Source organism: Copadichromis virginalis, linkage group LG5, assembly GCF_057382275.1.
Source record: "Copadichromis virginalis isolate Kocher_CV1m ecotype Utaka linkage group LG5, C_Virginalis_male_GT1.1, whole genome shotgun sequence".
Taxonomy (NCBI): Eukaryota; Metazoa; Chordata; class Actinopteri; order Cichliformes; family Cichlidae; genus Copadichromis; species Copadichromis virginalis.
This window is the reverse complement of record NC_140622.1, coordinates 41,922,886-41,949,708: the sequence shown is the minus strand read 5'-3', so window position 1 is coordinate 41,949,708 and position 26,823 is coordinate 41,922,886. Positions and strand designations below refer to the sequence as shown.

The window sequence follows — 26,823 nt, the reverse complement described above, 5'->3', positions numbered from 1 at the left end:
GTACCCCGTGCAGGGACCGCGCCCCCTTCGTCTTCACCTCTGATATGGCTTATGTCATCAATGGCGGCGACAAGCCGTCCAGCCGCTTCCACGACTTTGTGGATCTGTGCTGCGAAGCATACAACCTGATCCGGAAACACACTCACCTGTTCCTCAACCTGCTGGGCCTGGTGTGTCTAACTCGCACAAACACACACTCTCACACGGACACACACTCACACACAGACACACACAAACACACACTCACATAATGGAGTAAATACAACATCTGCTAAAGGAACCAACCAGGAAGTTAAACGTGTCTATCTGTGTGTGTGTGTGTGTCTGTGTGTGTGTCCAGATGTTGTCCTGTGGGATCCCGGAGCTCTCCGACCTCGATGACCTGAAGTATGTCTATGATGCACTGAGACCTCACGAGTCTGAGGCTGACGCCACCATGTACTTCACCAGGTAGGCGCGGGCTCACCTGCACAGATGCCTCCGACCTTCAGGGCAGAGACACGAGTCATCACGACCTGCGCTGCAGACGGTCTCTGGCAGCGTCCAGGCTACACCTGCCGCCTTTGTTAACGACCCCTCTGACCCCGGCAGGTTGATCGAGTCCAGTCTGGGCAGCGTTGCCACCAAACTGAACTTCTTCATCCACAATCTGGCCCAGATGAAGTTCACCTCGTCGGAGGAGCGCCCCACGCTGTCGTTCGCCCCCAGGTTCCACTCGGCAAAGAGCGACGGCATCATCAAGAACCTGTACATCTGCAGACACATCCGGACCGGCGGAAAGGGATATGTGAGTCCAGACGTGCCAGTGGGAAGCACACGGGAAGCACATGGGAAGCAGAAACTAACCAGCTGTGTGTGTCTGTGTGTGTCAGGCTTTTGTGGTGAAGGTGGAGCGTGAAGGTCAGCAGGAGGTGCAGCTGGTTCAGAGGACATTTGAAGAGTTTCAGGAACTCCACAGCAAACTGAGGCTCATCTTCCCCTCATCCAAACTGCCCAGGTACACAGACACACACACTGACATGCACACATGTGTGCCCACAGACACACACTCCTAGGTGCACAAAGGAGCTTTGCAGAAGGTCCTTCCTCCTGTCCTCTTATCCCCTCCCACAGTTTCCCCAGTCGCTTTGTGATTGGCCGTTCCCGCAGCGAGGCGATGGCTGACAGGAGGAAGGACGAGCTGAACGGTTACGTGTGGCACTTGATCCACGCCGCTCCGGAGGTCGCTCAGGTCAGTGGCTTTCTGGGTCGGTTCTCACATGAGCGGTAGCTCAGGGGTGGCTGTAGCTCAGGTGGCAGAGCAGGTCGGCCGCTAACCAGAAGGTCGGTGGTTCGATGCCCGTCTGCTCCAGTCTGCATGCCAAATATCCTTGGGCAAGATACTAACCCCATGTGTGTGAATGTTAGTTCGAGCACCTAAGAGCTTAGAAGAAGTGCTTGAATTAGTTGCACTCTGAGTGCTCTGACAGAGTAGAACATATAAGAAACAGTCCATGTACATGATGGTAAGCCCTGACATTAATATTATACAATATACAATAATATTCAGATTGTTAGGCCACCCTCCACACATAAATGGAGGGCCATGATCGGGGCCACAGCACCTTCCAGGGTGCAGTGAGTGTCATGTTGTTGTTCTCAACCAGCATAAAAGCTTCTCCACAGTTAAAGTGTGTGTGGCAGCTGTGATAGCTGCCTGGGTTTTGGTGCTGAGCAGCACCTGCTGGTCTGCCGTGTTTCGAAAGGGGCTCGCAGGCTGTCTCCAGGCTTCTTGTGCCCCTTTGAGGTTTAGCCGTGGTGTTCGAGGGGCTTTGTGGCAGTTTTGGATGACATAACAACAAGATGCAGCCACCCTGAGTGCGGACTTCAAACTGTACACCAGATTTTTTTTTAAATTGTGCTGACAGGCCACATAAAAACCAGAGTTAGGGTAAAAAATATGCACAATGTTTTTTTCTGAATCGTTGGTCGTTGTGTCCTCGGGCGAGACACTTCACCCGTTGCCTACTGGTGGTGGTCAGAGGGCCCGGTGGCGCCAGTGTCCGCCTCGCCTCTGTCAGTGCGCCCCAGGGTGGCTGTGGCTACAATGTAGCTGCCATCACCAGTGTGTGAATGTGTGGATGTTCAACCAAGATGGCGCCGCGTATGGTCACCCTGGTGCTTCAGTGCGTTACTTTTGTTTTGTTTTTGTGCATTTTCTCTGTGTCTGGGCACTCCTCTGGATACTCTTACACCAGAGAAGAGCTTCTTAACTACAGGACTACAACGCCTGTGGATTTATTTCCAATATTTGTCGCATCTGCGGCAGATTTACTGCAGACTCTGACCAGGAAAGCGAGACGCCGAAAGAGAGGGAAGCGAGCCGGCGCACTCGTGCGTTTGAGGAGACGCGGACTGCGAACGGCCCTTCCTGGGATCTTCCTTTCTAATGTACGCTCACTCGGCAATAAGATAGACGAACTGGCCCTGATGAGAAGCATGAACAGAGACTTTGCCTCCTCCTGTGTCTTATGTTTTACGGAGTCGTGGCTCAGTGAGAACATCCCAGACTGCGCGCTCAAGCTGGAGGGCTTTCATCTGCTGCGCGCGGACCGGCAGGCCGCTCTCTCCGGTAAAACCAAAGGTGGAGGTCTCTGCTTCTACATCAATAGTGGCTGGTGCACAGATGTAACAGTGATTGCTCAGCACTGCTCTTCCTCTCTGGAATATCTTTTTATCCACTGCAAACCGTTTTATTTTCCACGGGAGTTTGCTTCATTCATCCTGGCCGCTGTTTACATCCCGCCAGACGCAGATGCGCAGGCAGCTCAGTGCGCACTCGCAGAGCAGATACTGCACATGGAGCGGACATTCCCGGACTCTCTCATCATTGCTCTTGGGGACTTTAACAAAGCCAATCTGAGCCATGAGCTTCCAAAATATAAGCAGTATATTAAATGCCCGACCAGAGAGGAGAGGACATTAGACCACTGTTACAGCACGATCAGCGGGGCCTATCGCGCGGTGCCCCGCGCTTCACTCGGACTTTCTGACCACGTCATGATCCACCTAATCCCCGCGTACAGACAGAGGCTGAAGCTCTCCAAACCTGTCGTGAGGACCAAAAAACTGTGGAGCAACGAGGCTGTGGAGGAGCTTCGCACGTGTTTGGAGACCACAGACTGGGACACAATGAAGGCTGCTTCTAACAGCTTGGACGAGTTTACGGACACTGTCACCTCCTATATCCACTTCTGTGAGGACAGCATTGTGCCATCACGCACCAGGGTGAGTTATAACAATGACAAACCCTGGTTTACTCCTAAACTCAAAAAGCTGTGGCTGGAAAAGAGAAAGGCGTTCAGAAGCGGAGACAGGGACTGCTACAGAGAGGCCAAGTACAGGTTCACTAAAGAAGTGGACATTGCTAAACAGCAGCACTCTGAGAAGATGCAGCAGCAGATCTCAGAGAATGACTCGGCCTCTGTGTGGAAAGGTTTTAGGAATATTACAAACTACAAGCCTAAAACCCCCCACTCCACTGATGACTTGCTCTTAGCCAACACCCTAAACGACTTCTACTGTCGTTTTGACGAGCCATCAGGCAGCCTTCACACCTCCAACGACCCCAACAATAGAGGCACTTTGGACACTCATTCCCCCACCTCTCCCCCCTACATAGAGCCATCACCACCTTCAAACACTTCACCTACAACACCCCCCTCCTCACCCCACACAAAAGAGGATTTCACACCACCTCCTCCGACCACAACTCTTCATATTCATGAAGCAGATGTGAGGAAGCAGTTTAAGAGTCTGAATGCTCGGAAAGCTCCCGGCCCAGACGGTGTGTCTCCTGCCACCCTCAGACACTGTGCAAACGAGCTGGCCCCAGTGTTTTCTGGCATTTTCAACTCCTCACTGCAGGCATGTCATGTGCCTGCCTGCTTCAAGTCCTCCACCATAATCCCTGTCCCCAAGAAACCTAGGATCACTGGACTAAATGACTACAGACCCGTGGCTCGGACATCTGTGGTCATGAAGTCTTTTGAGCGCCTAGTTCTCTCCCATCTCAAGACCCTCACGGCCCCCCTCCTGGACCCCCTGCAGTTTGCATATAGAGCCAACAGGTCTGTAGACGACGCCATCAACATGGCCCTACACTTCATCCTGCAGCATCTGGACTCCCCAGGAACCTACGCCAGGATCCTGTTTGTGGACTTCAGCTCTGCCTTCAACACCATCCTTCCAGACCATCTCCGAGGCAAGCTTTCCCAGATGAATGTGCCTGATCCCATCTGCCGGTGGATCACTGACTTCCTGACGGACAGGAAGCAGCACGTGAGGCTGGGAAAGAATGTCTCGGACTCCCGGACCATCAGCACCGGCTCCCCTCAGGGCTGTGTTCTTTCTCCTCTGCTCTTCTCCCTGTACACCAACTGCTGCACCTCCACCCACCAGTCTGTCAAGCTAATCAAGTTCGCAGATGACACCACCGTTATCGGACTCATCTCGGACAGGGACGAGTCTGCCTACAGGAGGGAGGTTGAACGTCTGGTGTCCTGGTGCAGCCACAACAACCTGGTGCTGAATGCCCAGAAGACAGTGGAGATTATTGTGGACTTCAGGAAGCACACAGCCCCACTCCCCCCCATCATCCTGACTGACACCCCCATCACCTCTGTGGACTCATTCCGCTTCCTGGGTACCACCATCACCCAGGACCTGAAGTGGGAGCCCACCATCACCTCCGTCATCAAGAAAGCCCAGCAGAGGATGTACTTCCTGAGGCAGCTGAAGAAATTCAACCTGCCAACACGGACGATGATGCAGTTCTACACTGCAATCATCGAGTCCATCCTCACCTCCTCCATCACCGTGTGGTACGCTGGAGCCACTATCAGGGACAAACAGAGACTGCAGCGTGTTGTGCGCTCTGCTGAGAAGGTGATTGGCTGCAGACTCCCATCTCTGCAGGACCTGTACACCTCCAGGACACTGGGGCGTGCAGCTCGGATCTCAGCTGACCCTTCTCACCCTGGACACAGTCTGTTTGACCTGCTCCCCTCAGGCAGGAGGCTCCGGTCCATTCGCACCAGAACCTCTCGCCACAAGAACAGTTTCTTCCCCTCTGCTGTTGGACACATGAACAATAACCACATGACTGTTCCCACCACTAACACATGACCCTACGCTGTGTCACTGCATCATTTCATGTCTGGCACTGATCACCACCTGCACTCATGTATATATCTTTCTACGTAGCACTCATAATTCTTATTCTCATGTATATATCTTTCTACGTAGCACTTTTAATTCTTATCCCTACTTTTATTTTTTCATGTCTATTTAAGTGCTATTTATGACACTATGTTTGCACTGAAGCACCGCAGCAATTTCCTAATGTTGTAAACCTGCTCAACATTTGGCAATAAACCCCTTTCTGATTCTGATTCTGATGACTGGATGTGTAAAGCGCTTTGGGGTCCTCAGGGACGAGTAAATAGGCCATTTACCATTGTGTTTATACAAAATGTCAAAATGAAAAATTAACAGTAAATTCAAACATGTGAGGTTGTTCAAAGAAATCAGTCCTTCTTTAAAAAGGCGGCGTCATCCTGACTCTGTGTGGACAGATTTGTATTAAAAGACCAACTGAAAGATTTTGAGAACATCTTGCAGCCTTCAGTCTCTCACCTCGCAAAAAACAACTAAATCAGTCAGTAGCAATGCACTCCTGGGGAGGGAGGTGTGTGTACTCAGGTACATATGTAACCTTATTATGTCCTGTGTCATCCTTTTTTATCCTTCCTTTCAGTCTTTACTGGCTTGTATTTATTTATAGAAGCATGTAAATGCCTGAATGAAACGTTGAAAGGAACGAGACGTAAACAGTTTTCAAAGAGCTAAAATCTGCAGTAGTGAAAACGGCCAGTGGTACCCTCGAGCCCAGACAGGTGAAGGAAGGTGTGCTTGAACCTCTCAGCTGCAGACAAACACAAAGTACAACATGGCCGAACATGAGAGTGCCGCCATCACCTCACCAGCTCGCTTTTAGTCTGAGTCGCTTCTCAGGACGAAACCCACACACACACACTGAGTGGGTGTGGCGCTGCTGTTCTATCAGCTCGCTGCAGTCCTCGGGGCTCCGCCCTCTTCAAGGTTATCTCTCCCTGACTGTGGAAGCTCTGCCTGCAGGCAGACAGGTTCAGAGGCAGGTGTGTGATCGTGTCGCTGTGATGAAGGTTCTCCGCCCTGCAGAAAGATGCATTTCCTGTTTCTTACATAAGATAAGGATGGTGAGCTGACCCCTCACTTCCTGGAAGTTCCAGGAAGTTCTTAGAAGTGCTCTGTCCTGAGCTGAACGTCCACAGCACCGATGCAGGGATGTTCTCTGAGCTGTGTCAGGTCCACTCGTCTTTATTCTGATTACACTGACCTTTGTCCCGTTTACCTCAGTGAGCTAATCACAGGCTGATCACCCCGTGTGTGTGTCTGCACAGTGTGACCTGGTGTACACCTTCTTCCACCCGCTGCCCAAAGACGAGCGATCAGGAACGACGGCGAGCAAACCAGCAGGTACGTGATTTTGGACCCACACGCTGTTTAATGTGTAAAGCTCAAGAACTGGAAATAAACTGGGAAGACTTTTTGTTTGCTCAGTGGGACAGTGTACGGATTTTAGGAAGCCACAGTGGGCGGGTCCTCACGCTGATTAGACGGGGGCGTTACCCAATGAGGAGTACTCATATCAAATATGAGCTTATCTGAGGTCAGACTGCACCAAAGAGGTTTCGCTCTGTTAAACTTTAACTCACACAAACTCAAAGGTCAGTGCTCTGTGACTCAGCATGTAACAGCAGATCTGTGGCATGTTTTCATACAGAATCACTGCTGATTGGTTAAAGGTTACAGCCAGTAAAAAGATTGTTCTCATAATTATACATCATCACAGCGTGATGCCTTCTCCTTCAGATCAACATATGAAGCATCGTAGCGGTTTTATTATCAGAGGTCGCCTTCACCAGCTGGAAGGAAAGAGCGCTATCGCATCTTAAAACACCATCCTCGTTACCTCGACCCTCATCTCCTGAGCTCAAGTCGGGGCTTGAACACACCAAAGCACAACCATGCTCATTTGTTACTCATGTTGTCTTAATTATTTATTGTCCACAGGTTAGACATGTGACCCTTGACAGCGTGTTCGTTGATCCACCTTGAGGAGTTTGCGCATCTATGTGGGGAGAAGCTGCTTGTTTTGCAGCAATCATATGACCCCCTATGAGCAAGCACTTTGGCGACAGCAGGAAGGAAAAACTCCCTTTTAACAGGAAGAAAGATAGTGTCTGTCTCCTGAATCCAAACTGGAAGCTGGTTCCACAGAAGAGGGGCCTGAAAACTGAAGGCTCTGCCTCCCATTCTACTTTTAAATACTCTAGGAACAACAAGTAGGCCTGCAGAGCGAGAGCGAAGTGCTCTAATAGGGTGATATGGTACTACAAGGTCATTAAGATAAGATGGGGCCTGATTATTTAAGACCTTGTATGTGAGGAGCAGGATTTTGAATTCTGGATTTAACAGGAAGCCAATACAGGAGAAATCTGCTCTCTCTTTCTAGTCCCTGTCAGGACTCTTGCTGCAGCATTTTGGATCAGCTGAAGGCTTTTCAGGGAGTTTTTAGGACATCCTGATAATAATGAATTACAGTCGTTCAGCCTGGAAGTAATAAATGCATGAACTAGTTTTTCAGCGTCACTCTGAGACAGGATATTTCTAACTTTAGAGATGTTGCACAAATGGAAGAAAGCAGTCTTACATATTTGTTTAATATGTGCGTTGAAGGACATGTCCTGGTCAAAAATGACTCCAAGGTTCCTCACAGCGTTACTGGAGGCCAAGGTAATGCCATCCAGAGGAAGAATCTGGTTAGATACCATATTTCTAAGATTTTCAGGGCCGAGTACAATAACCTCAGTTTTATCTGAATTAAGAAGCAGAAAGTTAGCGGCCATCCAGGTCTTTATGTCTTTAAGACATTCCTGCAGTTTAACTCATTGGTGTGTGTTATCTGGCTTCATGGACAGATAGAGCTGGGTGTCATCTGCATAGCAGTGTAAATGTATGCTATGTCTTCTAATGATACTGCCTAAGGGAAGCATGTATAATGTAAACAGAATTGGTCCTAGCACTGAACCCTGTGGAACTCCATAATTAACCTCAGTGTGTGAAGAGGACTCTCCATTTACATGCACAAACTGGAGTCTATTAGATAGATATGATACAAACCACTGCAGTGCAGTACCTGTAATACCTACAGCATGTTCTAATCGCTCTAATAGGATATTATGGTCGACAGTATCGAACGCTGCACTGAGGTCTAGCAGGACAAGCACAGAGATGAGTCCACTGTCAGAGGCCATAAGAAGATCATTTGTAACCTTCACTAAAGCTGTTTCTGTGCTGTGATGAGCTCTGAAACCTGACTGAAACTCTTCAAATAAACCTCTGCAGATGATCTGTTAGCTGTTTGACAACTACTCTTTCAAGGATGTTTGATATAAAGGAAGGTTGGAGATTGGCCTATAATTAGCTAAGACTGCTGGGTCTAGAGATGCTTTTTGAGTAAAGGTTTAACTACAGCCAGCTTGAGAGGCTAGCAGAGGCTAACAGCAGAGTTACTGATAGGAAAGTTCAGCATATCCTCAACAGCTCACCTCAGTAAGGCGTTCATCAAAGTTTTACAGCCTCCTCCACAGTAAATAAAGATGCTTCTCACCCGGCTTTGACAGCTGAGGTAAACAGCAGTCTGTTCCTTTAATACTCAGACGCTGCAGTTCCTCTGATGTCCAGCAGAGGTTATGAAATAAATCTGTAATATTCAAACTTAAGTCAGAAGATGAAATATCTTTGTTTATCAGAATTAAGTACTTCTTAAACTCAGCCTGCGACTGAAAGTGTTAGAAACAGCCAAATATCAGACATGTTCATTGAAGACTAACATTGAAAGTGTGCGTGTGTTCGCAGAGATCTCGTGGTCTCCAGGTTCAGGAAAAGAGCTCGGCGAGGTCAAACTGTCCATCTCCTACAAGAATGAAAAACTCTTCATCATGGTGATACACATCCGAGGCCTGGTCAGTGTGTCGTGTTATTATTAGATTCATTTATAGCTTTATTTCTATTTGTTTTTATTACGTTTTTGTATATATTTCTTTATTATTATGATTACTCTAGTTTCTGTTGTGTATATACTTTTTTTAAAATTATGTATTCTTGGGGGAGCAGCGGCTCTACTCTGAGCCCCTCCCGGATGGCTGAAATCTCACCCTATCTCTAAGGGAGAGGCCAGCCACCCTTCGGAGGAAGCCCATTTCCGCCGCTTGTATTCGCGATCTCGTTCTTTCGGTCACTACCCACAGCTCGTGACCATAGGTGAGGGGAGGGGCGTAGATCGACCAGTAAAATGAGAGCTTCGCTTTTACACTCAGCTCTCTCTTCACCACAACAGACCGGTGCAGCGTCCGCACCACTCCGTCGATCTCCCGCTGCCTTCTCCCATCACTCGTGAACAAGACCCCGAGATACTTGAACTCCTCCACTTGGGGCAGGAACTCGTCCCCGACCCGGAGTGGGCACTCCACCCTTTTCCGGCTGAGAACCATGGCCTCAGATTTGGAGGTGCTGATCTCATTCCCGCTGCTTCACACTCGGCTGTGAACTGCTCCAGTGCGAGCTGGAGGCTGTTACCTGATGAAGACCCCCCATACTCCCAAAGCCCAACCCACAGAATACTCAGATGGACATGGCCGTCTGAGTATTCACCTCCGGTGTCCACTTGCTGGTTTGGGGGTTACACCTAGGGCTGCTCAATTAATCGAATTTTAATCACGATTACGATCTGGGCTTTCAACGATCATTAAAAATGACTGAGCCGATTATTAGCCCCTCCCTCATTTATCCGCGACACCTTAAAGGCCGGTCCGTGAAAATATTGTCGGGCATAAACCGGTCCGTGGCGCAAAAAAGGGTGGAGACCGCTGATTAAGAGGACCCGAGGGAAGCTCAGAAAGCTAAGCAGAAGTTATTTGGAGAGTGACTGCCGTTGGTTGAAAAGAGTTAAAAAAAAACAAAAAACTTCAGTGGTGTTGCACACTATTTTATATTATTTTTTTAAAGTCATTGTTAAACCTTTAAAGACGGTCAGAGCAGCACGCTCCGTTTTGCGTAACTATTTTTAAATCCCTGTAGAACCTGAACTGTGTAAGCTAGCGCAATAATTTGTTTTGCATATGAAACCGGAGGAGTTGTACTTACATCTGATGCCATCAGCTTGTCCTCGGTCACGGTTTCCTTCCACATATAGCTTTGCAAAAATTGCATAAAAAGCTCTTGCAGGAACAAAAACATAATATTCCAGAAACACGCTTTGCCGTTCCTATCAGCTGTTCGTAACACTTCCCACAGTGAAATGATGCACATGCTGTTTTCTTTGCAAATTTGCATCATAGGATTGTTTTTTGTTTTTCCTGCAGTATATAAAAATTGCTGTATCTCCAAAATAAAACTATGAAGACACTCAAAATAAATTTCCTGTGGTGGGAAACTATTTTTTGCAACTTTATTGTATTTAAAGTTTTGAGGGATAAACCTCTTAAACTTCTCCAAGTAGAAATATATGTAAACAAAACAAAAGCGATTTTCAATTTTTTTTGTAGTTTATTGCACTTTTTTGCAATTTATGTAGTTACTATGGACTTAATGCATACATATTATTAAAATATGGGCTATAACAGTTGTATTGATGTATAGCAACTTGAAATGCTCCCACAAATGGCACTACAGCATGTAAAAAAAAAAATAATAATATAAGCTCTGGTGGACTTGGTTCCATAGTAGGTCTTAAAGGGTTAAATAAATATCGTCAAATAATCGTGATCTCAATTTCAGTGAAAATAATCGTGATTATCATTTTTGCCATAATCGAGCAGCCCTAGTTACACCCATGAACGGCCGCCTCAGCAATGGAGGTGCTGACTATGGTCCAGTCGGTCTCAATGTCCCCAGGGTTCCTCGGAATAAACACTTTTTATTTATTTATGATCATTGTTAATATTTTAATAAATGTATTTATATAATTTTAAGGATTTTTTTTCATGTTTTTTAATTAATATTTTTATATTGATCAGTGGGTCTAAGTCCTGTCCTGGTATTTGGGGCTTCTGATTGTTTTTGTTTTTTCTCTGTGGGACTGACACTGATGCCTGTGGGTGTGTAGCAGCCCCTGCAGGATGGGACTGACCCCGACCCCTACGTGAAGCTCTATCTCCTCCCCGACCCTCAGAAGATGAGCAAGAGGAAAACGAAGGCGGCGCGACGCACGTGCAACCCGACCTACAATGAGATGGTACGATCCGCTCACAGCGTCTGGAAGTGCTGTGAGATACTGCTATCGATGTGCTAAGTAAATACTGGCCCAGCTGTGCAGATAGTAATGATAATGCAGCAGTGAGCTGCATGCTGGAGGATAGAAACAGTGTCGCTCTGATAGCAGTGTTGGTGTTAACCTGTCGGTATTTGGATTGTTCTGCATCTCTGGTGTAAAGAATCGCGGATGTCACTGTGGTTCAACTCTTAGATATGACTAACTTTGCTGTTTCCATAGCAACATCACTTTTGCCTCCCTTTGTGTCCTCAGCTGGTGTACGAGCGGATCCCACGGGGGGACCTGGACCAGAGGGTGATCCACCTTCGGGTCCTGGGAGACGGCGCCTTCTGGGAGAACACGCTGCTGGGAGAGACCTTCATCCCCCTGAAGAGGCTGGTCCCAGGTCAGCACTGGGTGGGCTGGCACAAACTGGGCCCCCCTGGCTCAGACTTCGCCCACTGATGGACAGGAAACGGGAGGCAGCGGACTTAAAAGAAAGAAGAAGAACTGCAGGCGTTCCTGCTGAGGGGGAACGGTGAAACAAAAAAAGGGAGATCCTTTCAAAGTAAAAGCCTTGTGGCTGCTCTGCGGGTGTCGTGCCACGCTCGTTAGTTTATAAGAGACTGAGTTTTACTTCAGTGAACGAGTTCCACTAACAAGCTCGCCCTGACCTTTGACCTGAGAGCGACTGAAGGAGTGGATTCCTTTTTTAACAGACCTACAGGAGCTCAGACGTGCTCGAGCTGTTTCTTCTTCTTCTCCTCGGACCGCAGCAGGAAGTTGAACTGTGAAAAAGGAAACGAGGACAGAGGCGCGGTGAAGAAGACGAAGCAGGTTGAAGAGCGTGGGCAGCGCCGCTGAGAAGACTTTAGGTTATTTTTTATAGCGGGTTTGATTTATTTTTAAAGTGCGACTGACTGCCGGCTGCTTGCGTCCCTATGTTTCATTCCTGGTTTCTGAACCATGTCATTTCCTGTTTTTAGCTCAATGATGGCGGGCGTTTTGTGATCAGCTGATTTTTGTGTTTGCGCTGTAAATGAATGCGAGGTTTTCACAATGACTGCTTCACACGTTTAAAGACGAGAGAAATCTGAAGAATTTCAAAATTCTGAAACACTGAAATTTAATTTTTATTGTTGGATTGTTTTTGATCATGTGACTCTGTGACGTCATCACGCTGCTCATTCAATCAGCTATCACTTCTCTCCCTGAGGGCACTTTCCCCTGATTGGCCAGCATGCAGAAGCCTGCTGAGGGGCAGCCTGTGAGCTGTTAGAGCCCCCTGCCTGTGGACATGTCATTCCACAGGCAGGGGGCGCTCTCGGGGCAAATTTCATCCTGTTTTTGATGGAAGAGTTCGACAGTTTCTACTGCAGTGAAGTCGCTGAGGACATCACAGCACCACGAGCCGCTTTACAGCACCCTGCGTTTTGATTTGGGGTGTGAAGCCAGCTCCTGCTTCTGCTGCTAACGTGTGCTGGAGGTTTGGAAACAGGCGCCGTCAAGGGAGGACGTCCTGTCCTGAACTCTAACCGACCAAACAGCAGGCAGCAGTAGCGTGCTGGTGTTTCATGGGTAAAATCAGGTCCGCACGAACAGTTCAAGTGTTTGTATTTGTTCTGCATCATGTGACTGAGGTCCTGACCAATCAGATGAGGTTGCTGTGGGTGAAGAAGCATGATGACGCGCAGAAGCAGGCTTTGTTTGGATGCAGCTTCACTGATGATGACCTGTACAGACGAATGATTCTGAACCTTTTCTATTGTTTGCACTACACAATAAACTTGAAATGAAAACAGCTGAAGGTGGTCTGTCCTCCTCTTCCTCCCTCCTCCTAGGGTCTACACCTGCCTCATTTCCTGTGTCCGTGCTGCGAGGGATAAAGGTCGGCCTGGTTTTAGAAGCTTGGCTTGGTCTATCAGATGTCTGGGGCTAAAGAGGGTGGAGCTCAGGTGAGCACAGTGTGGTCTGTAACAGCAGGTCTGCAGTCGAGGCTGAGATTTCATTAAAACCCAAGAATGCCAGAAATCTCTTTAAAATGTAGAATAGAAAACAATAGAGTCCAGGTGAACCACTCAGGTCTGCTGATTGGCTGTCGGCTCTCGGGCAGGTACTCCTGCAGTGGCGGCACAGAAAACACCCCACGGACGTCTTTGTTACTACAGTTTTTAATAATATTTTATATTTGCGGGTGGCTGTAGCTCAGGAGGTAGAGCAGGTCACCTGCTGATCGCAAGGTTGGAGGTTCGATCCCTGGCTCCTCCAGTCTGCATGTCAAGTATCCTTGGGCAAGATACTAACCCCAAGCTGCTCTCCGATGCGTCCATCGGAGTGTGAATGTGTGTGGATGTAGTTAGAAAGCACTACGTATAGATAAAGTGCTTGTGAGAATGGGTGTGACTGGGTGAATGAGGCATGCTGTATAGAGCGCTCTGAGTACTCCGGGAGAGTAGAAAAGCGCTCTATAAGAATCAGTCCATTTACCATATTTACGTAGGGCAGATTTTTACAAGTAATGTGTGGATCAGATATCAAGCATCTCAATCCCAATGTTGATATCGGTATCAGATCGATACTAGTGTGACTGGACCGATACTTGGTCTATCCTCTGAACTGTTAAATAATTTCTAACAAATAAATATCCCAGAAACCTCTCTGAACCTTTCTGTGGTGCCAGGTTTATTCATAGCCACATTTAAACTACAGGAGCTGAGCCGACCGCTGTAGACACGGCACATTTACAAGCAGCTCTTCAAAATAAAAGCTGAAATGTGTGAGAAGGCAGGACACACTGGTCTCCCCTACATCAGCTGCCTTTAAAGGGTGTCTGTGTCAGCAGTACTGGTCCTGTATTTACTTGGTATCAGAACGCTAAACTTTTTTACTGCAGGCTGGCTCGTTTTGGTTCACTTTTTATCTGTTTCTGTAATTATTGTGAAACTGCAGATTTGACAGATCCAGTTGTAGGCACAGTTTGGATGTCTTTGGTTTTTACATTAATCCTGATCTGTTTCCTGTGACGCTGACGGGACAGCAGGACCTTTGACCCTTGCCGCGTCCTCACACAAAAGCAGGTGATCCTCCACAGCATCATCCAGCACCTAGCTTACACACACACACCTGCATACAGTATTTATGGAGTTTAGTTTACTGTCAGATTTTGATCAATGATTTCTGATCCTGGACTTGACACCTGATCCCAGTGTCAGCCTTTTGGTATCGATCCGATATCAAGTAAATGCAGAGCCAGTGCGATACCAATACTGATACTTTCAGCTTATGTGAGAGAGCCGTGTGTCTCTTTGTCCCCGCAGCCACATGTCCCTGAGCCTGGTTCTGCTGGAGGTTTTCTGCTTGGAAAAATCACATTTTTCCTTCCTACTGTTGCCAAGTCGTAGGCTCGTAGGCGTTCGTCTGATTATTGTAGGGTTTTTATCTTACAATATAAAGTGCCTTTGGTTGACTGCTGTGATTTAACGTTATATGAATAAAACTGAATAGAATGGGGAGCAGTGTGTCCTGATTCATGAGATGAACCATCATCTATCGGCAAATTCTGAACACATGAATGAAAGGCTTTATTAGCCACATGCAGGTTGCATGGTGATATGAGATCTTCTGTTGTTGCCTGTTAAGAGTCGCGCTGCACAGTCTGAAGATGATCTAAAGCTAATTGGTTAAGACACGTAAAAAGACAGGAAGAAATAGAAGCATGCATAATCATCTCCAGTTCAGCCTTTTTCACCATTAGTCTGAGTTTTGAAATGTTCCTTAGATGATGACTGACTTTTACTTTCCACAGTTGGCACAATAAAACACAGCTTTCATCTTTTATTTTGGAGAGCTGAATGTGAACGTGCCTGTCTAATGTGGCTGTAAATAAAACAGGCACCACAGAAAGGTTCAGACATGTTTCACAGCATGTTTGACGCATTTGTTCATTAAAACACTCAGTGCGCTACATACTGAACTCGGGGGATAGAAACAAAGTATCGATTTAATACCAATATGGGCATCGGTTACTATGGGCTACTATCCATACTGGGTCCTTTCACCATCTCCAGTGTCTGAGCCGCTTCTATAAATTGACCGTGGGAGCTTCACGCTGATAAACACGTGGCACACTCGAGCCCAAGTTTCGTTTATGTAACGGAGACGCAGGAGCGAACAGCACCTCCTCCTGCACTCCCTGCCCGCGGCCTCCCGGAAATAGAGATTCGCGTCATAGGCGACGGTCCCCGGGCTGTCTGATGAAATCTCTCAGCGGACGGACGGAGCGAAGCGGCCGTGGAAACTGCTCTGTATTCGGAGACCGCACCAGTATTAACGCCAGGAGGAGTCCGGAGAGCACCGCAGACTGATTATAACCCGGTGAAGTGCTGCTTTGGTTCGAGTATTTGAATCCGTCTCCGCCTCCGGGGAACTAACCGTCAGGCTAACTAGCTGCTAGCGCTGAGCTAACGTGCTAAGCTAACTTGAGCCCCGCCGCAGACAGAATGGCCCGTTGCTGGTCTCCACACCCGGTACTCTTCGTGTCTCAGCACTTGGGTTTCTCCACCTCCGTCCGCACAGAGTTCTCCACAAGAAAGAAGCACCACTGTCAGCAGAGCACCACGGCCCGCGCCGGGCTCTCGGCCCTCGGATCCTCCCGCAGCTGTAGCCGGTGTGTGTGGTGTGCGGAGTAGGCGCGATGAGCTGTTGGATTAGCAGCTAACGTGCTAACAGCCTGTTCGTATTGAAGTTGTTCGCACATTAAACTGAGGACATGTTCAGAAATATGAGTGAAGAAGGACGTTTAATGGGCGGGAGGCGCCCCCCCTCATCTTCCTCCTCCATGCCCGGACTGGACAGCCAGGAAAGTTCGTGGATCGGCTTGCTGTCCAGGCCCGCGATGGCACTGGTGGAGAAAATCCGGAACCGAACTCTGAAAAGCAGCTTGGTTACCGAGGAGAGCGAATTTCTTAGCCCGCTGGAGGACGTGCAGCTCGGGCCTCCTCACCTGTCCTACCTGCAGTGTGAGCCCCGAGGCGTGGGGGCTCTGCCATGGCTCTCCGCGGACTCGCTACGGGAAATCGGGCTCCAGAATGGGGCAGAGGTGGACCTGAGCCTCTGCCAGCAGACCCAATTCAGATACCTGTCTTCGTTCCGGACTGTTCTGGGCCACATGCTACTCAGTTCTCAGGAAGTAAAACCCCCGGGAGGGCAGAGCTGGTCCAGCAGGCCATGGTGGGACAGCTTCTGGGGGGGCAAGGAGTGCTCGGAGAGGGAGCAGCTGTCCCGCGGGATGCTGGGAGAAAATGCTGGAGCCAGCGACCACAAAGAGCAGCTGGTGAACAATGGAAGCCCCCCCACAGTCCAGAACGCTGTGGCAGACCGCCAGCTCAGCATCAGAGATCCACAGAACTGCTCAGGAGCCACCATCGCCGCAGCCTTACCTGTGACCCCCGAGCAGGACCATGGGTACTCCAGCCTGGAGGAGGAGCACCTGTCCGGCGTGACGTCCGCCAGAGCAGAGCCGTCGCCACCACAGGAGACTGAGGGGATGGAGGAGGTGGTGCTCGCCGTCCCTCAGTGCCAGAACAAAACTATCAACTTCATCATGGGTGGCCCTTGCAGCGAGGATGAGGACAGCCAATCAGAGGAGTCATCCTCTGATGATGATGATGATGGCTTTGACAGCGAGGGCTCCTCTGAGATGTCTGATGACACTAATGATGATGATGAGGATGATGACAGTGAGGCGGAATCAGAGGTGGAGCGTTTGTGGCGCTCTCTGTGCCACAGCGAGGACCCCTATGACCCCCGAAACTTCACTGCCCGCCTGCACACGGGTGTCACTGCACCTCGTGCCATCCCTGTCTCCACGCCACCATCCTCTGCTCAGTCTTCCCCCTCCTCCTCTCCTCCCTCCAGCCCTGACACATGGGACGACTCGCCGTCTGCGAGCGAGGCTGATGAGGAGAGCCTCCGCCTGTGGGACTCCTTCAGCTCCTCCTCAGACCCCTTCAACCCACTCAACTTCCAGGCTCCCATCAGGACCCGTGAGTCTGCCACGGCGAGGGCCAGGGAGAACTCCGCCTACCGCCGCCTCCGCCAAGAGTCTCCACCCGAGTACAGGAAGGAGGAGGCAGAGGACCGGATGGACAGCGGTTTCTGTGACGCCTCCGCCCGGAACTGCAGCTCCACGAAAAAGGTGCGTTGGGAGACAGTGCTGCTGGGGCGGGTCAGGTGGTTAAAACACTGATTAAGGTACAGGTGAGGCTCACCTGAGGGACAGTCAAAGGGTCTTTGTTAGTCACACCTGAACACACCTGCAGACACACCTGCCCTGTGGGGTTTTGGGAACAGTCAGAGTGAAAGTGAAGCTTCAGTCTGTTCTTGGTTCAGGTTACTGCGGCTCGCTCTGCGTCAGGAGCTCATGAACAGGTGAGACAGAGAAGGTGTGGAAAATAAAGTTTATTCAAAGTGAGCTGAAAGTTTCCAGCAGAAGAAATCAAATCTTCACGCTGCATACTGATCTCTCGACACACCTGTAGCTTTTCCATGTTCATTACAGCAGATGCTGTTCAACCTGCTGACTTTCAGTGTTTATTCTCAGGTTATGTGACATATTTAATTATTTAATCTAAAATATTTAATAAATCTCTTAATTTAGGATTTAAAAACTATTTTTAAAAAGTTATTCATTGTGTGGCTCTGCTGAATGTTTCTTCCTGTTAAAAGGGAGTTTTTCCTTCCCACTGTTGCAGAGTGCTTGCACCGAGGCAGTTGTCTGATACTTGGGCTTTGCGTGTTCTTGTGGGTATTTACCTTCCAGGTAAAGCACACTGAGTTGACTGCTGTCACCGACTTTGGGGTAAACATGCTGATTTGAACATGGGAGTCTGTGGCACCGACTCACTGCTGGAGCCTCTGCTGGCCGTCAGAGGAACTGCAGCTGAGGAGTGTTTGACAGTAAACATGAGTCAGACAGCAGGAAGCTCCGCCTCCTGTGGGTTTGTTTGCTTCCTGGAGAGACGTGAGGAGAAACTGGATCGGTGAGCTGTAATTAGCTCGGAGCTTTATTTACTCTGTAAACACGGCCAGTTTATTAGTAACTCCCAGTTCAGCCTTTACCCAGAGTTCCCACCAGGTTGTCCGGACAGCTGTGATGGTGAGCCCACATCTGGGCCATGAACTCAGAGACTCTCTTTTCGCCCCTGAAAGCCAAAAACACAGCGCCATGATGGTTGAACGACTTATCCTGTGTCAGGTCTTAATGAAGGACGTCTAATGTCATAACGTTTCCCATCAGATTTCAGCTTCAGTCAGATCCTCCAAACGTCCTTCAAACATCATAAAAGCCTGAAACTCACTTTGATTTGGACCCAAAGATTTAACCAAACCCGACGATCCTGCTGCTTCAACTTATCCCCAATACAGATGTAAGGATGTAGGGAGTGAAACAGTCGAGTCTGTCACTACCCGATCCGTACCGGAAACCCGATCGGTACCCCGCATGCGTGAAAGGTTTCTACTTCCGGTCGTAGCGTTTTACGATAGTTATGGGTCAGAGTATCTGTTAAGATGTTAAGAATAACAAGTATATCTTAAAATGTTTGCAATAATGAAGCATTTCAGTACAATGTAGACAAAAACGAAAAATAAAAAGAACGTTACGGATCAGGACTCTCCGATCCTTACTGCGCATGTGTAAAGTCTGACCGTACAAATCGGGTCTACCCGATCCGTACCGCGCATGTGCAGATGTTTTCTTCTTCTTCTGTTCGTTTAATGGCAGTTTACTCCCCAGTGTACGAGGATACCGCCACCTGCTGACCGAGCGAATGAACCCTATTATAAACTGAATTATCGTCATTACAAACGTGTGTTAAATCTGATTTAGCGATAGTCGAGTGTGTTTATGCTTGTCTGTGAGGAGAGGATTGTTGGAATAGTGATGATGATGTGCGCTATCACTGTCAATTGTCAGTAAACACTTCATCTGGCTGATGAATCTACACGTGAGATATTACAAAGTCTGCATTATTAACTCTGCAATTAGGCGCCATTCTTCTTATTTTACGGCGCTGTTGCTCAATCGGGGGACGCTCTCTGTTGAGGAGAAAAGCATGAATTTCTTTGTATACGGATTATCCATTGTTTAAATGTCCCGGGCAGTCGAAAAGGAGGCAGAGCTGTTGAGAAATGCTAGGAGCTAACTGGGCGCTAACCGTATCATTCAAATATATTGAATGTCGCAATGTTGGCAAAGAGAGGAAGTGATGTAAGATTTGCGCATGTGGGGTACCGATCGGGTTTCCGGTACAGATCGGGTAGTGACAGAGTCGTTTGAAAGCTGATTTGTTCCTGGAAGTTTCAGTGACCTGATGACCTTTGACCTTTCTTTGTATTACCGAGCTGATGTCGTTTTCTCCCTCTCTTTTCCATCAGGTTCGTTTCTGTGACGATGTGGAGGAATTCTTTGCCAGCTGTGGGGAGGAGGAGGACCGGCGGGGCCCGTGGGAGGAACTTGCCCGAGATCGCTGCCGCTTCCTGCGGCGCTGCCAGGAGGTGGAAGAGAGCATCGCTTACTGCCTTCAGCCGCAGCACCGCCGGCGCGTGTACGAACAGCTTGCCGCGATTAGGCATGCTCCTCAGGGTGTTTTTCTGGCGGCGGGCCCGAGGCAGAGTCCAGCTCCACTGTGAGGAAGAACGCCGCTGGGTTCTTCAGTGTTTCTGAGCTCCGAGCCTCATCAGCTTCCTGCTTCCTACCACAAACCCATGAGCACCACAAAAGAAGAAGAGAGGTCCAGACGCTCCACGTCTGGAAACGCTGTCAGTGTTAATGTGCAGAACTGTGAGGGTGAGGATGATGAAGGCTCCCGCCTCTGATTAACCAATAAAAAGTCCCCGTCTGCAGCAGCTGGGCATCCAGCTGTTTCCAGTGTTTTCACTCTGAAACCAAAGAAGAAGAGTTTGTGTGTGTTTGTGTGTGAGCGAGTTCACCTGTCGCATGGGCAAACCTCCCCCAGACTCACTGATAATCAATACTGAGTTTTCCTGATCACTGTGTATTAACCCTGCGTGTCCAGCCGGAGGCGCTCTTGCTCCCTCTCCTTGTAATTCAGACTGGACAGAAACAGCTGACACGTCAGAGCCGAGGCCCCGCCCTTCAGAGCGTTCAGCGGTCAGAAAGATTGACGCTGTGGCAGATGTTCCAGATGTTTCTGTGACTGACAATGAGGAAGAGCGCTGCCTGAACTGTTTGGCGTCATTTTAGCGAGAGAAGCGTTTTATTTTTCTAACTGCGTGTTTGCCAAGGACTCGTGCCCATTGATCGTCTCACAGACTAAATATCAATCTAAATAAATCCAATATTTAATGATCGCACACGGCCTCCTGTCATTCTCCTCACACCTGCACACACCTGCCCAGCTGTCAGCTGCGGTACCACTGGCAGCCTCCAGGTGGTGGTAACAACAAGCTTCCTGATTTGTGTTCAGGGTGGATTCTGTTAGAAAATGTCACACAGGTCTACGGACCAATCAGCTCCCAGGTGTCTTCCTCACACCAATCGCAGGCAATGGAAACCATTTAAACTTAGTTGTGGGGTTGCTGGGTGTCGTGATCTGTCTGTAGGCCTGTGCGGCTGACCTTTAAATCACCCTCAGGGACAGGTCGCAGGTATTTATTAGTGATACTGAGACATTGGTCTGATACAGAGTACACAGCATCAGTATTACAGACACCTGTACAGATACTGTTGTGTTGGGGAGAGCAGAGTGTCCTGATTCATGATAAGAATCGTAATCAAAGTGCAAATTCTGAACACATTTTACTGACCATTAAATCACTGTGACGTTTACTTTCCACAATAATGACTGAACACAATAAAACACACCTCTCAGCTTTTATTTTGAAGAGCTGAATGTAGACTTATGTCTAATGTGCTACAGGCTGCAAATAGAACAGGCACCACAGAAATGTTCATTGAAACATAATCAACACTCAGTGGGCTACATACTGGACTCAACAGGATAGAAACCTGTTGCACTAGTTATGATGATAACAGCGTTGGCATTGATGCTGTCGACGTTCGGTTCGATCTGCCCACCTGTAGCGTCAATCACTGATTTCTGGGTCAGTCATTAAAAATAATCAGCACAAGCAGCGTCTGCAGGGTCATAGGTGGAGCAGGAAGTCCCACACCGTGCTCGCTGAACTGCCCGAGGTAATAAACGTGTCAGTAAAGGGTTGAATCATTGTCGGGAAATTCAAAGAGACACACTTCACTTCTTACACACTGCAGATTTTATTGGTCCGAGTTGAAAGCAAAGAGAGAACGCTTACAGCTTCAGGTGAGAGCTCAGCATGTATGCAGGTGATGCAGCCAGACACACGCAGGTACTCGACAGCTTTCATCATTTCTCATCTAATGTTCTAAAATGTTCTTAATTCAGATCAAACTGAGGTTATTGTACTTGGCCCTGAAAATCTTAGAAATATGGTATGTGTCACTACCCGATCCATACCGGAAACCCGATCGGTACCCCACATGCGCAAATCTTACGTCACTTCCTCTCTTTGCCAACATTGCGACAGTAAATGTATTTGAATGACACGGTTAGAATAGAATAGAATAATCCTTTAATTGTCCCACAAGGGGAAATGTGGTTGTAACAGCAGCCAAAAAGATTAGCACCCAGTTAGCTCCTAGCATTTCTCCACAGCTCTGCCTCCTTTTCGACTGCCCGGACATTTAAACAATGGATAATCCGTTTACAAACAAATTCATGCTTTTCTCCCCAACAGAGAGCGTCCCCCGATTGAACAACAGCGCCGTAAAATAAGAATGGCGCCGAATTACAGACTTAATAATACTGACTTAGTAATGTGTCACGTAAAGATTCATCAGCCAGATGAAGTGTTTACTGACAACTGACAGTGACAACAATCCTCTCCACACAGACAAGCATAAACACATGACTATCAATCAAATTAAACACGCGTTTGTAATGACGCTACTTCAGTTTACAATAGGGTTCATTCGTTCAGTCAGCAGGTGGCGGTGTCCTCGTACACTGGGGAGTAAACTGCCATTAAACGAACAGAAGAAGAAGAAAACCCCTGCACATGCGCGGTATGGATCGGGGAGTCCTGATCCGTACCTATCTTTTTATTTTTCGTTTTTGTCTTCATTATATTGAATTGCTTCATTATTGGAAACATTTTAAGAGATACTTGTTATTCTTAACGTCTTAACAGATACTCTGACCTGTAACTATCGTAAAATGCTTCGACTGAAAGTAGACACCGTTCGCGCATGCGGGGTACTGATCGGGTTTCCGGTACGGATCGGGTAGTGACAGTATGTATGGTTGCATGTCTTTATCCTGTTTTCCTTCTCTCACCCCAACCAATCACAGCAGATGGCCCCGCCCCTCCCTGAGCCTGGTTCTGCTGGAGTTTTCTTCCTGTTAAAAGGGAGTTTTTCCTTCCCACTGTCGCCAAAGTGCTTGCTCATAGGGGGTCATATGATTGTTGGGTCTTTACCTTACAATATAAAGCACTGAGCATGCTGCTGATCATTGAGGCAAATGTTGTTGAGATTTAGTGCTATATAAATAACACTGAATTGAAAAATGTAATTATTATTAATTAATAATAATGAAATAATATTTAATTATTCTTATTGTGTTTTAACAAATTCTGTTTTATTCATTTTAAAGTTTGATTTTATTGTGCAAATGTATAAGGTTTAGTTTTACTTTGGTTATATGTTTGAGAATATTCTGCCAGATTGTTTCCCTACCCAACACTGGCTGATTGACTTAACTGAGTAACCCAACAGCAGGCATGAGACCCAGTCTGCCTCTGGAGGTTGGTTGCAGAAGGCCAGTCAGCAGCCATGATGTGGTGCACCAGATGTAATAATTAAGGAGATTTGGAGACCTCGAGAGAAGAGAGCACTGGAGTAGACAAACTCGAGTTGGCGATGTCAGGGTACTAAGATTAAGCCGGCCCCGTAAGTCTTCCTTTGGCGTGATGTCGGGCAGTGACTGTACACGCCTGTGTCCTTCAGAGTACTGCCACCATTGTGCCATTAGAGCCACTGACAGAGCAGACCTGGGAGCGTCATCAGGAGAGAGCTGCTATGATCAGGGAAGCACTGCTGCTCAGCTGAGGACTCGCTGCTCCCAAACAGTCGCTGAATCTCAGCCTTCAATGAATCTTGGATTCAGGGTAACTAACCACTGCGCCTGCGCTGTTGCTTTCGTCCTTTTTTAAACTTTTCTCTGCGCATTTATTGTTTGGAAATTCCTCTCAGTGATACTGTTTTTGGAATAACGTTAACTTGCCATTTTTAGATCTTGTGTTTTATTATCTCTACTAGTAGAGGTAACTTTAGTACCTTTGCTCTGTTTTATGGGCTTTTACTAATGTTGTCCATCCCACGGACTAACCTCAAATCCCGTGGTGATAGAGCCTTCTCTGTGGCAGGTCCCAGACTTTGAAATAGTCTCCCCTTAAATATTAGATCTGCACAAACACTTGAGCAATTTAAATCTTTACTAAAGACACATTTCTATGCCCTGGCTTTTAACACGCTATGACCCAAGCATTTTGGTCTTATTTGAATTAGTTTAGTTATTGTTTTAATTCTTTTACTGTCCTATTATTGTTTTTTACTGTTATTATTGTTTTACATTGTTGCTTTTTAATACCATTTTTATATTGTTAAGCACTTTGTGCAGCATCGGCTGTTTGAAATGTGCTATATAAATAAATTTGACCTTGACCTTTTATTGAGGGGGGATAAAAACTGTTTTATAAGTAGTCAAAGGAGCTTGCAAAGAAAAGCGTCTGGACTTCTTTAAGTTGCTTGAAGACGTTTCACCTCTCATCCGAGAAGCTTCTTCAGTTCTAAGGTCAAATGGTGGAGAGTCCCAGATATAAACCTAGTGGGAGTTTCCCCCCACAGAGGGACAAAAGGACCCCCTGATGATCCTCTAATCGCCTGAGCCAAGGTGGGAAACTGGGCGTGGGTCCCAATCAGCCAGAGTTTCAGGTGTGTTCATTGTGAAACCTGGCCCCACCTTATCATGTGATTTCCTGAGGTCAGATGGCCCAGGATGTGAGTGGGCGTTAAGGCGTCTGGGAAGGATCTCAAAACTGGATTATAGATGGCAGAGAGTTGGTGTCGTAAACCCCGCCTCTGTTCAAAGATGGTCGCTCACAGTGGACATAGATGCTTCTTTCACTCCTCTTTCAAACCATCTGTCCTCTCTGTCCAAAATGTGAACATTGGCATCCTCAAAGAGTGTCCTTTGTTCTTAAGATGCAGATGGACTGCTGAGTCTTGTCCTGTGGAGGTGGCTCTTCTGTGTTGTGCCATGCGCTTGTGAAGTGGCTGTTTGGTCTCTCCAATGTAGAGGTCTGGGCATTCCTCGCTGCACTGTACAGCATACACCACATTGTTAAGTTTGTGTTTTGGCGTTTTGTCTTTCGGGTGAACCAGTTTTTGTCTGAGTTTTTGTGTTGCTGGGTCTGAAATGCACTGGGATGTCGTGCTCGGAGAAAACTCTCCTGAGGACTCTCCACCATTTGACCTTAGAACTGAAGAAGCTTCTCAGATGAAGGTGAAACGTCTTCAAGCAACTTAAAGAAGTCCAGACGCTTTTCTTTGCAAGCTCCTTTGACTACGATGACCTGGATGACTAAGAAGCTTCACAGACATATTTTATAAGTAATTATCTGTTACGTCCTGTCCCCGGCTGTAACACTGCTCTCCCCTATGTAACCTAAATTATTCAAATAAAATCAGTTCCTAGGTTCATCTAAGCCTAGGCGACATTGTCAGAGTTAACCAGTAATCAGTCATTACCATGTTTTGACACATTCTTGGACTTTCTTTATTCACAATATGAGAAGCTGGGACAGGCAGGCCACAACATCCTGAACTGGTTCAGAGGAAGAAGGCTGGATGGTAAACCCTTCAGATGATGCTTTTTTAAATGCCACAGATTCTTCCTTTAACCAGAGGTGGCAGTAGTCCACACGTTTGTCACTACAGAGAAGAAGAAATGCTATGGTTCATGTACTCTACTAAACTAAAGTGGAAGAAGTACAGGCTCTGAAAACAACATTCTTACGCAAGAGTACAAAGTTTACTTCAGCTCTAATTCTAATGACGCTCAGCTTGAACCTTCGTTACGTGGAACACAAACAGCGAAGAAGAAAGACTTTAAAACTCGGCCTGTTTGTGTTTCCCTGCCACCACAGCTGAACACAGGTACAGTCAAGGGTTCAACTGGGATTGATCAGGTGGGGAAGGTCAGGTGTAGCGGCTCAGCGTGGGTAAAAGGGGACCAGGATTTCTGTTCAGGCTGTGATCAGCTGACCTGCTGCTGCTGCTCTTCATGGACTTGCTGGACTTTTCTTCCTGTTCAAAGGGACGTTTTCCCTTCCCACTTTCGCCAAGTGCTTGGTCATAGGTGGTCATGCGATTGTTGGGCTTTCTCTGTATTAGGGTCTTTACCTTACGATATAAAGGAGCTTGTGGAGACCGCTGTTGTGATTTACATGACTCAGGTCAACAACATGTGAGCTGATGAGCCGTCACAGCTGACTCCAACCCTGCACACGTGCACTTCAGCTAGTCAGTATGTGCTGCCCTCGATGTCACCTCACACCCCAGCACAGTGACGTTTTGCTGATGTATATGACGGCAGACACAGGTGTTACACACTATGCAGCTTGTGTTTGATTACTATGTTGCTTAGAGCCGCTTTGCCTACACCTCTCTCCCGGTAGCACACACAGAGGGAACCAGTAGCATTAATGGAGCTCTCATCGACAAAATGTCAGTGCGACGTTGATTATCAGTGCTTCATTGGAGGTTTCCTCTTTGACTAGCAATGCATCAGATAGCAGGAGTATAGTTTTCCTATTGAAATGTCTTGACCAAAGCTTAACAATAGCCTCAGGCAGACCTTGTTAATCGAGGCAACATCTAAGCCAGTCTGCAGTTGTTTCTCGCTCATATTGCAAGAAACAACTCCCAAGCCAGGTTTGAATCATGTATATTTTAAGGTATGCTTGGGTGCCTAGCTGGAACCTCCCCCATGCTAACCAATCCTATCTCGCATTGTGCATGCCATGAGTCCATCTTAAACCCAGAGGTATCAACAAAAAAACAGAAGAGTTGCCAGTCGCTATCCAGTTACACTACTCGCCTCAAATGATCAAGTGCGCCTCAAATGATCTCCAAGCTACTCAGAGCTTCCCGTGTGCGTCACAGAGCGAGAAAAAGCGTTGGAGAAGCAGAGCTAAACGACGTTGTCCTAATCTCTTGCCAACAAGCATGCTACATCAGCACTACCAAACCCCTCTCTGTGTGGGTCGTGCAGAGAGCGGTAGAACGTAGGCAAAGCATACCT

The 26,823-nt window shown here is 47.6% G+C and overlaps 2 protein-coding genes across 3 annotated transcripts in view; both read left to right on the top strand.

The window, feature by feature from the left end:
- The window catches only part of pik3c2b (phosphatidylinositol-4-phosphate 3-kinase, catalytic subunit type 2 beta), a 48,066-nt gene extending 34,867 nt beyond the window's left edge, over positions 1-13,199 (top strand). The window contains exons 25-33 of one of the 2 annotated variants that reach the window (XM_085457844.1): positions 14-170; positions 341-450; positions 592-787; positions 873-997; positions 1,114-1,231; positions 6,483-6,558; positions 9,004-9,110; positions 11,255-11,380; positions 11,672-13,199. In XM_085457844.1, the coding sequence (XP_085313970.1) occupies positions 14-170; positions 341-450; positions 592-787; positions 873-997; positions 1,114-1,231; positions 6,483-6,558; positions 9,004-9,110; positions 11,255-11,380; positions 11,672-11,863 (1,207 nt within the window). In that variant the 3' untranslated portion in view covers positions 11,864-13,199. Of the gene's footprint in view, positions 1-13; positions 171-340; positions 451-591; positions 788-872; positions 998-1,113; positions 1,232-6,482; positions 6,559-9,003; positions 9,111-11,251; positions 11,381-11,671 lie in introns of both variants that reach the window. The other variant, XM_085457843.1, reaches the window with a different exon arrangement.
- A 2,218-nt stretch (positions 13,200-15,417) lies between these two features.
- ppp1r15b (protein phosphatase 1, regulatory subunit 15B) lies at positions 15,418-20,773 on the top strand. Its single transcript, XM_085457841.1, has 2 exons — positions 15,418-17,594; positions 19,835-20,773. The coding sequence occupies exons 1-2, from the start codon at positions 16,167-16,169 to the stop codon at positions 20,087-20,089; spliced, it is 1,683 nt and encodes a 560-aa protein (XP_085313967.1). The 5' UTR covers positions 15,418-16,166; the 3' UTR covers positions 20,090-20,773.
- Positions 20,774-26,823: the final 6,050 nt, after the last annotated feature.